Source organism: Notothenia coriiceps, unplaced genomic scaffold, assembly GCF_000735185.1.
Source record: "Notothenia coriiceps isolate Sejong01 unplaced genomic scaffold, NC01 NC01_scaffold00026319, whole genome shotgun sequence".
NCBI classification, from domain to species: Eukaryota; Metazoa; Chordata; class Actinopteri; order Perciformes; family Nototheniidae; genus Notothenia; species Notothenia coriiceps.
Genome location: NW_011359020.1, coordinates 49977 through 61630, shown reverse-complemented (window position 1 = coordinate 61630; position 11654 = coordinate 49977). Strand labels below are relative to the sequence as shown.

The 11654-nt window shown below is 38.5% G+C and overlaps 1 protein-coding gene across 1 annotated transcript in view; it reads left to right on the top strand.

Annotated features, from left to right (window-relative positions):
• The first annotated feature begins 7609 nt into the window (after window positions 1-7609).
• Window positions 7610-11654, top strand: part of lysmd2 (LysM, putative peptidoglycan-binding, domain containing 2) — a 15307-nt gene continuing 11262 nt past the window's right edge. The window contains exons 1-2 of the mRNA XM_010784279.1: window positions 7610-8007; window positions 8741-9078. Coding sequence (XP_010782581.1) covers window positions 7762-8007; window positions 8741-9078 — 584 coding nt within the window. The 5' untranslated portion in view covers window positions 7610-7761. The remainder of the gene's footprint in view (window positions 8008-8740; window positions 9079-11654) is intronic.

Below are 11654 nucleotides of genomic sequence, written 5' to 3'. Positions count from 1 at the left end.
GTGTTTTTTTATAACTTGTAGAGAGGCCTTTTGGTTTCCAGAGGTACTCTAGGTGGTGTGTGTATGCACCCTTTAATCAGATCCAGTTTTTCAGAGTGTTTGCACATGCCTGAGAGATGATGTCATGTATTTGAGTCCATCCCTCTCTGGGTTTCCTGTGCCAGAGTGCTGCGGGGAGCTGCCGCCAGAGAAAGCTCTGCACTGCTGGCAGCGAACCGTAGCTGTAGTGAATGACTCAAGTGTTTCCACTCTGTGAGCAAAGAGAAAAGCAGAACTGAAGGTTTAGGTCATGTCTGTCAATGACCCCAGATGGCATGATTTCAAAGGAAAATATGAAATATATAGCTGTGTTCTTATATAAGTCGGCTACAGCACAACTGTGCCCTCAGAGACCATAAACTATTAATAAGCACTGCTCCTCCGCATGTGGAAAAATACACTAGAACTAACTGTTTCTATTCCATGTCTTTGTTTGAGCTGATGTCCAGAACACACTGTATTGACTATAGTATACTCTGTCTACTATAAGTTAAAGCAGAGTATCTGGTGATGCATGAAGTTCAAGCATTCGATGAGATGACAAAACCAAGCATATCATTAGACAGCTATCTTATAATGAAAAAAAGAACATGACGTTGATGATATTCTACTGAGCACTTTTGCATGGGCTGTGTGATTTTATGTGATATCAATACAACTGATGGTCAGAGAATGGATTAGATGTTCGATGGCAAGTATTACATATCAATGTACTGCAACAATTTCAACAGAGTTAGCCCAACATGAAAGGGAGTGATGCAAAAAGACAGCAGATGTTGTAAATGTACACACATGCATGAACTTCTCATCCTCTGCAAAATGTTTGAGAACACTTTATATCACCACAACTTCATATCAGTGTTTTAAAGCCTCTGTCCACCCCCTCTACAATCTTTCACAGAGCAGCTTTGTTCTTTCACAGGTATGTTGTTGATTTTCCATCAGAATGAGTATTGTAGAGAAACCTTGATCAAAGCTCTCAACAGTCCCTCTCTATCATGGCCTCATGCGCTTGGTAAACAAAGGCTCACAGATAACAGAGGAGAGATTTGGAAGGGCACTGGTATACTGTTAATCTTTGAATAAAGTACTATAGCACTGGTAATATGTTCATTTTGGAGGAAATATTACTAATTTCGGGTATGGAAGAAATAACAGGCAGTAGAAATTCCCTGTTATCCTATCAGATGTCAGCTGAATCCCCAGAAGGTGAGCGCTGACATGTTATCAGGACCAAAGAAGCAGAGATGATGTCCTCTAAACACTGACTCATACCTGACTGGTTATGTAATCGCCCTAACTGAAAACACATTGAGAAGAAGTAAGCAACATCTGTGAGTGTGTGTTTGATATTATACTCCTGAGCCTGAACAGATGCAGCTTTCTGGCTTGTTGAGTTAGTAATGTTTTAGGAGAAGAGGAAAGATCTATTTATTTAAGAGATGGTGGTGGATTTGAAGACGTATAATGTGGCATTAATAGATTTGAACAGGAATAACAGCTACCTCTATTACAAGGCAGCCAAAGCAGCCTTGTAGTATTACAGTTCCTTCCACTTGTGTTAAAAATAGGTCGGTTTCTCAGCCTTAAAATTTCAAACAGATTCTGCCAACAGATACTCCCACACCGTCGAAAAAACAATGATCAGCAGCACTATTTAACAACTGCTGGCCCTTGAAATACTCTATGAGCCTTTAAATATGATGTCATTTTTTTTTATAATAACCAAATTTTTTTACTACTTGGACTAAAAAGTCATCACTTTCCATTATATGACGGGATGGATCCCTCTAGTATTTTGTCTTGAACTATGGTTGTTCATCAGTCTTTCATAATGGCTTTGATTATTCAATACTTTTGGAGAAAACAAACTCCAATATTTTTGTATTTATCTAAACCCAGCCAATTAATTCACTAAAACAAATATAATCAATTTTTTCTCGATTTTTGTTGACAACAAGTGTAGACAATCTTAAATTCCAATATGCAAATGTTTATCAATGAGCCCTGGACTCATCACTAAAGTATTAAATTATCAAAAACAGTCTTTCACTTCATTTATGTTTCATAAGGTTTCAGAATTGACTGGCGATTAAATTACGCCATCTGGTGGTTGAAAACATAGGGAACTTTGCACAGATGTAATTCCACAAACTGTTCAGTAGGGGTCGGACTTTAACTGACTGATAAATTATTTAGGACAATATTGAAAAAGGTCCTGTGGGTGTCTCCTGGGACCCAGTCCCAGCCCATTGACAAATGTCTACTGTAGTGGACATTTTGTTCACATGCATCTCCTTTTACTCTTTTGAGCTACTCTATCAATCTCTGCTGCACTCTACAGAGGACATCCTGGGCTTTCCAGTGATATGTCATTGGTTAAAATTGCATGTGGGGAAGTTCCTCTTTCTTTTCAACCAAAATGGTTGGCATACCAACAACAACATTTTATAGTAGGAGGAGGGGTATGTCTTATTGTTGATCAATTGTTATTTTTACCATGAAAATCATATATGTTCTTGTTTATTAACATGTGAGGAACTATATAATTAGTTTTGAAAGCAATTCAATAATTTAAGTTTTCAAATAACAGCTCTTTTATAAATGTCCATCCTTCATGGACTTAATGACTCAATATTGTTGCAGGAGACAGAACTGAAGCAGACATATACTGTACCAGATAGTTAAGGGAGATTCAGATTTGTAGCTCTCAGATGATGAGAGAGATGAGGATTTCACACCTGGGATAGAAGAGGGTGAAGAAGAAGGGGGGAAAGATGCAGGAGGCTCAGATGAGCGCACAGAGACAGACAGAGAGACAGATAGGGACGAGCAGGAAAGACATGTCCCTCTGTGGGCCAAGAGTACCACGTATGTCTTATTTTAAGTGGAGCCATGAAACATTGGAATTGCCTCAGGAAGGCCAAGTTTGTTTCTATGAGCATTGTCCAGTGGATACCATCCATAAAACTAGTCAAGATGACCCGACAGCCCGTGCAGATTGGGGTCCAATTAAGTACTTTCCCCAGTACATTGAATACAAAGTCTTTGAAGATTTGGCAGCATTCACCAAAAACCAAACTATTTTTTTAGTGATCAAATATACAGCAATGTTCAGATCAATTACATATTTATTGTTTAGGTGAATGTATTCTTGTATTAATATCAATCTATAACCATAATACGTTACATAGTCCATCTGTTAATTGAGGCTGTCTTTTTACACTAAAATGGTCCTGACGTCCTCTACAGTGGACATACTGTAACATTTCAAATCAAACTACATTTAAAAAAGTCTAAATTGCAAGAGGTTTTTTTAACCCTAAAAAATTGGAAGACACTTTTTTTCCTCAGTTCCCAGTAGGGTAGGTGTCTCATATTCATCATCTTTTCTATGACAGTATGTTGATGGGTTCACCCCATTCTCCTAACATGAACCTGATGTAGATGCATGCATTTCATTTGATTGTGTTCCACAGACAGCACTTGATGATTTAACAACTGTGAACTTGAAACCACCTGTGTAACAAAAAGGTTCCCATCTTACTTAAGTGTCCAAGTGATATTGAATTGAATCCAAAATCATGTCTCCCAACACCTGTGAGTGCAGTCAGATCACTAGGAGGCAAAATAAAGTTGTCATGGAAACATTGCTAGATATGACTCATGGTATTATTGCTTCTTCGTGCCTTTGTTGCCTTTGTTTTTTAGAGAAAGAGAGACTGAAGTAATCTGATTCCCGCTGTAGGTCAGCTAATTGAATCTCCTGTTGTTGTTTCGACATCTAAGTAGATCCCAGAGGTTCATCGTAGATATAAATGTTAAACATAATGAATAATTTCTGGGATTGAGTCATAGATTTGTAATGCCTTTTCGTTCAAAACCAAAACATCGTTTTTTTGTCCCCCAGCAATCCAACATAACACAATGAACTGATTTGCAGTTCAGTCTAACACATTGTGTATTATTAATGCATTGCGCGCCCTCCTCGACAGTAGGCCTCGCTTTGTACCCTTACATAAGTTTAATGAACAGATTTCCATTAGAAAATGACAGTGAGATTATGTATAACCAAAAGAGACTAATTGAATAAATGAATCATTCAGAAATCATGAATCCACTTGTAGCTTCCTCGTATTTATTTATCAGCGAGTTAGATTTCATGGAGGAACATAATGTGCATCCTAAAGTAGCACCTGTAGTCTTTGTGTTCCAGTTCAATTAAATATTACTGCCTTTCACCAATACTACATTAAATTACTTAGTATGTTAATACAATTTGTACCATCATAACTTACTTGCTACACAGCCAGCATTTTGTTTAAATATGAGTAAGTAATCATATGGCTTTAACCTCCTAACACAGTGATTGAAAGAGGAGAAACAACCTCCGGGTATTCAGCACCATTTGGTCATCTCAATAATCATGGACCAGGGACAGGGGGCAATCAAAGTTTCCACTACTTCCCAGTAATAAATACATAATTAAAGCAGTACTGTCCAAGTTCACATATGTTTTTTTTTTTTATGACTTGGTTATTTAACTAGGATTTATCTTGTTCATTTACGGTCTTTCATTTTCTATTCTACAATGATTAACTGACCTACCGCATATCTCATAATGATCAAATATACATAGGTTTTCATAGCAGCTGTTACGTCCCAGCTCGTGGAAAGGGGGAAGTAACATATAACCAGTTGGACAGTGGTAAATTGGATTTTTTTTAATAAAAGAGCACAATTACATTTGCAACAAACAGCCACAATCAAAACAAAAGGCCACCAGGGCACCGGTTTGAATAGCAAACAAAAGGGAACTATGGAAGACTCTTAAAATAAAAAAGAAAGAGCTTTAACACGTTACAACCAAAGTAACTAATAAACAAATAAACAAAAGAAAACCTCACTTCTAAAGTGGGAAAAAAAGGAATAGGTCCAACAAAAATAGGCAGTAACAAACACCACCTGGGTACAAGTTAACCACAGTTTAATCTTGTACTAGAGACAAACAGATTTACCGATGTAAGCACAAATATACAATCAACTAAGTTAACCACTGTTAACGGGGCTGTCACAAAATGTAAGGAGGGAGAAACGGGAGACGTCTGACAGATTCAGACTAACACGGTGCACTCATTTAGAAAAAGACAAGATAGGGATATTATTGCACGTCAAACTGTAGAAAACATATAATTTATGTTTGCTATTGTCAGCGTCATACAATTAAACATTGATATCACCAGACAAATCCAATCAAAATTAGTTTAGCATAAAAGTGTACGGTGAATTGTAAAAGCCAGAATAAAAAAACAGTTTTGCAGTTTGGTCATGGGACTGTTAACCAGGCTCCTCTTACAGAGGCCAGCCAAAGTGAAGCTGCACTTAACAGCACTGGCTCATCTTGTGGTCACAGAGACATGCTGAATGTTTACAGCCAATGTGAAAGGATCTCTCTAGTCCTACTGTATTAGGGGAGAAGGGGGTAAATTGAGCCAGTGGGTAAGTTGAACCACCCCCTGTAACCAGGCAACGCCTTATAGTTGTAATCAAGTGACCAGAAATTATGCAAGCTCCACCCATTTCTCATTGCCTGTGAAAGAGAGATACTTATTGTGGTCTGGTAAGTAAAAATGTTTACAAAAAAACATTTTTTGCTTGTCAAAGTAAATTTTCTAGATGTCAGCTATATCGGCTGTCATGTCAAAAAAAAGTATCCAGGTTTAAACCATAGACTGTATATATAAAGGTTTAAACACATATATTGTATATGTTGATGTGTTGGCAGCGTATAAACCATGTGAATCAGATGACTCTGAATTTTAATGCTAGGCTATTTTTTCTAAAATGGTGGCTATGGGGTAAGTTGAGCCAGTTTTTCAATGGAGAAATTAATTAAAGTAGGCCAAGTTGATAATAAGAGCTCATTGTAGGCTACATTTAAAGTTTGAATTTACCCTGTGTTTGATTGGTAAGATGTATGAAATTGTATCACCATTTGTATGATTACTTTTCCTTTTAACATATTAAAAATCAATCAATTCAATCGAAATGCATATTAAAAATATTTGAAAAACTAAGCTTGTATTCGGTTTGTTATTTATTGTTTAAAGTTGCCTTTAAGATTTGTTGTAGGTATGCCCAGGTTTGAACAGGTATGCCCAGGTTTGAACAGTGGTTCAATTTACCCCCTGACCTGGATCAACTTACCCCTAACCCGGGGCAAGTTGAGCCACAAGCTTTTTTTTAAAATAAGTAATATTTTCACTGCCCTTGATCAAATAGGAATTATTATCATTGCCATTGATAGGAGACATCCTGAATTATAGGTGTGTGTTTTCATTTTTACTATGTGTAATTTCTCCTTGCTTAGAGGACAGCATAACTGAAAAATAGCTCAACTCTCCCCTATGTGTTTCACAAAAAAAGTGATGTAACTAACCAGCTCAGTCTGGGATCTAATGACCTTTCATGTAGTCGAATAATGATGGAGTATATACCTGATGTGTTTCAAGAGCAATTTAATTAACAGCAACTAGCTATGATGAAAAAACTAGAATAAATCAGAGTCCAACACTCCGCAACCAGGCTTGTATTTGGGCAATAATTGGTCCTAACAAAACAGCAAACATTTTGTAGAGGACGAGAAGTTCGAATATAAGTAAATATACTTTGGAATAATTCTTGTGAATTTTTATTGTAAAAATTATCCTGGCCATCAAGGAGAGCGCTCTTTAGGGTGGAGCTTTCTGGAAAGCAGGAACAATTGTTTTCCTAACCTGTTGGTGATGTAAGCTAGTATAACCAGCAGAAGACCATTAATGTGTGACATGAATTAAGTCGCACTACACTGCATAAAGGGGAAGGTTAAGGTATTGAGTATTGTATACAATAAAGATTCCCCAAATCATTCACAAGCATTTGTTTCTAAACATTGTTGTAGTATAACCAGCAATACACCATTAATGTGAGAAATGATTTTGTGTAGCACAGTATTGAATATTTTACACAATTAAAAAACAAGCCAGAAGTGCGCATGCGCCAATCTTGACAGCTGAACACACTGAAAATGTGACTTGTGTGGATGGCGTTCAACTTCTTATTATACATCCCTGGTGGATGGTCAGGGACTATATGGAAACCATACTTTTACGACAGATTAATCAGTAGCCTAAAAATCTTAATCAAATGTTGTAAACTCCTCTTTTATTTGTGCCGAGCGAATAATGTACTCACTGCTATTTTCTTGCATAAAGTTTACCAATGATACCAGGTAGTTTACGTTGCCGGAAGTTAACTATTATTTTTATCAGGAGAACATGACAATAAGCATTAAGTCTAGTTTTGACAGTATTAGTTAAACACGATTTAATACTGTTATTATCGCACTACATACAATATATACCAGTCGGCTATATTGACCTTTTAACTTTTAACTATCAACAAAGGTTCCTTTTTATGAATATATGTATTATTTTGAAAGTGTAACCGGAAATGGTATTATTGTCGTTCTAGAGGTTTTTACGTCAACGTAACGGATCTCTGACAAAAGCGTGAGGTAGTGCTCCCCGAAACATGTATCTGTTCCCCAGGGCTGATATGCTGAGTATGACCGGGGGTTGAAGTCTCCCTGCCGCCTGAAGCAGCGTCCCCTTTCCCGCAGCGAGAGAACCGGAGCGGTGATACACACTGAGGTAACCGGGCGCTTTATTTATTCAAGAGAAGATGGCGGAGTTTTCGCCCGTCCTGTCGATGCGGGAGGGTGGAGGACGTTTCGGCCAGCCCATCTTCCCCCGGTCCAGGTCTGGTTCCGAGTCAGAGAGCGAACTGTCCCAGAGTCTGGCCCGGACCAAGATCCGCTCGTACGGGAGCACAGCCAGCGTCACGGCCTCTCTGGGGGAGAAATACATAGAGCATCGGGTTACTGACAGTGATACCCTGCAAGGGATCGCTCTGAGATACGGTGTGACGGTAAGGGTGCCAAACAACCACTGCATGTTATCTCAATGCTTTGATGCTCACCTTGACAACAAGATGTGATGAAATATGTAAACAGTTTTTATTGCATTTGATCAGGCCTCATTCAAAGCTTTATTTAAGCCTGACAAGAAGAGCCAAACACCACGGCTGTTTTCTCCTGTTATCATGTGAACATCACATTTCTGAATTAATTGATTTGTCAGGGCACCATGTCAGCTCATCTCAGGAAGAAAGGATAAGCCCAGGCACATTCAAAACTTTGATCATTTAGTTGTTTTAACAGCCACAGTTATCCTTACATGAACTAATAGGCCTGTGAAACCCAACACATTATTTCGCTTCATGTTTTTGGTATCCTACTTCTTGGATCAACTTTAATTTTCACACCATGTGCCAACACCAGTGATCCCGGGGAAAGGAAGTGACAGTTTTGAGGGGCAACTATAAATGCCCGAAATGATCAGTTTAGCCTGGCTTACCAAAATGCAAGGGTTCAGTTTGTGTATTTAATTACATACACATTTGTGTTCACAAACATCCATTAGGAAAGATCCTATTTTACTATCTTATTTTACTTTAAAAAAAATGTTTATATCTTTACAAAGGCTGTTGATGATTTGGTCTTTAGTACTTAGTTTAAGTGCTACAAAACAAGGAAGGAAGTAGCTAAGTCATAGGAATTGTACTTATTTGTGTCATATCTGCTGTCACCCATATTTGCCAGATGGAGCAAATCAAGAGAGTCAACAAGCTGTTCAGCAACGACTGCATTTTTCTGAAGAACAACCTCAACATCCCTGTGCTGTCAGAGAAGCGCTACATATTTAACGGACTGTCTCTAGAGTCTCCTGATGGGGACGGTGAAGCAGTGTGCCAGGACGCAGATAAACCTTCAGTTGTGCAGGATATCGAGGGACCCTCGCCACCCCCTTCCCCGCCCCCTAAGAACTCCAAACCCCCCCAGCCAGAGGAGCTGTCAGCCAAAGACTTCTTACACAGACTGGACTTGCAAATTAAACAATCTAAGCAGGCAGCGTGGAAGCTGAAAGAAGAGGAAGTAAGGTGAGATGTTGAACAACCCCCAGCCAAACCACTGCTTCCTTTCTGCTTACCAGTACACCCTTTTTAATAACAGCCTTTTGGCAGTAATTCACTTTCTGAATGTTGAAACATTAAAATAAGCCACCTGCACCAGTTCTACCATAATGTTCCAATCAGACTTGTGCTTGTTGAGCATCAATCATATCATATTTAATTTGGATGTTAGGCTTCACACAGAAGATGACTGCCTGCAAATGGTGCTTCTGCATTTTGGTTAGCATGATGGTCACATCATCCTAAATGTACTTTTTCTGCCTCTACCAAAGTTACAGTAGCACATTTATAGTGTTAAGTAGAAAGGATACATTATTCATTTGTCCAGAATCTTCAGGTGTGTCTTGAGAAAAGTTGGATATTTTGCCTCTGTATTGTTAGTGTTTGCTTCTGGTTTCCTTGTCTCGTTTTTTGTTGAGATGCAGTTTTTTCAGATGAAAGAAGGTCTGTGGTTAGCACAAGGTCTAGTGGTGTTAACTAGTGGCCAAATAAGACTAAAGAGGCTGTCTGTTGACTAAAGGAGAAACACTGGGACTTAATTTATCTTAGCCTTGAAACGCTTGTTGGAAATGGGGCATGGACTCTTGTCTCTGAGCTCAGTATGTGTCAGAAGTCCATATCAGCAGAGACAGTAAAGTTCAAAAGTTGCCACAGAAGAACGATCGAAGATAGGAATCAGGGTTTTGCAAACCTGCTCTTTTAGTCAGATGCCACATTTTGCTACAAATCAGATATTTAGGAGGACAAGTTGCTTGCTGAGTCAGGCCTGGGCACGTCTTTCTGACACTGCATGTTGACACTGAGAAAGCATGTACGTCTGCTAGGAGAGAGATAGTAATGGATGCTTGGCATTCTCCCATTCATAGACAAACAAGCTTTGTTGGCACTATCAGTTCAGTCCGGACTCTGAGTCAGAGTGAAGACGTTTCCCCCACAGACATGGAGTGTATATTGTTTTTCCACGGTGGGCTCTGTGTTTTGCTAACAGGAATAGCCGTTATGTTAATTAACTTCCTGTTGGCCTTAGGCTACCTGAGCCAGGTGGCAGCTGCTGTGGCATCAACCGGCCATTGTCTCTGAGTTTTAGTACCAATTTTACAGAGCATTTAATTTCTCCTGAAAGAAGAAATCTACTCAACATGTAATAACAAATCATATCCATATGATTCTACCACAACATTTTAACATTTAGGATGCTCAGTGTGGCCATTTATCCTGTAAATCAGTTTTTATTTAGTGTTATGTTATGATCTAGTCGTGTAACAATCAAGAAATGATCAAGGGGATATGTTTTATGTTCTTATTCATGAATACAGATTCATGACAGAATTAAATATTAATTTATTTTTAACCTCATGTTATACAACTTTGTCCATGTTTTATACAGCCTACTACTAAATACTGCTAATGTTATCTTACAACATTATAACATTTGAACAGGTATTTCATTATCATATAATATCTTACCAACATTTCCTTTAATGTGGTCATGATGTGCCAGTAACTCTAGACCTGTGATTTGATTAATGACAATCATAAACCTTGAGTGATTGTGCCAGAAAACGTTTTTCCTTTCTCTTTAAATATTGACCTAGCAGCCGAGGCTTTGTGTTTAACACCCTGCCTCTGACTGCAGCCCCATCAAAGGTTATCTGTGGAGCTGCTGTGTGCTCATACTCCGTGTTTCCAGAGTCAGAGCAAACACAGACCGTGTGCCTGTCGGCTTCCTCCCCTTTGAGGCAGTAAAACACAAACCTCTTCAGCTAAACTGTAGGGAATGGTTGACTGGTCTATAACTGTTCTTTTAGAAGACCATATGTATACATATCTCATAGTTTGATCAGTGATAATGATCTTATATTTGGCCATTACACAATATTGATTCACTATTCCACAAACTCTGTCAACATTTGCTTTGATGTCCAAACACATCTTTCTGTGCATTTATGGTAAGCTGAAATTCAACTGGTTGCACCTTGGACCACATTTCATATAAATTAAAGTGGACCTATCATGCTATATTTGAAAAATATATTGTAGGGCCATACCTATACAAAACATTTCTGAGAAGTTTTTTTTTCAAAAATACCAAACAGATCACCCATTGTAGCCATGCCTCATACTGCTCATACCTCTCTTTTGCAGCCCTGTTAGAGAAACACAGATTTTGGGTCCTTAGCTTGAAAATAAATAAATAAGAGGAGGCGGAGCTAATGCCTGATCAGAATTCTACCGGAGATAAAGTTAAATTCTGCTGAGATAAAACGCCATCCTGTTCTAAACCACATCAAAGATTATTTCTGAAATAATATGGAGCTCAAATGCTTTTTCTCTTGGCGGGCTTATCACAAGGTGAGTTATTTTTTATTCTTGCTTTTTAAACACATGTGCTCTACAGTAGGCTACAGGTAGCTCTGAAATGTTACCGCGAGGCTTTGCAATGGTATAACAAAGACGTCGCAAAACACGTCAGGCATTGGTTTTCTGATAGCAACTTTCCGTGGGTCCCCGCGGCCGATTTGACGTAAGTTCGGATGGAAAAT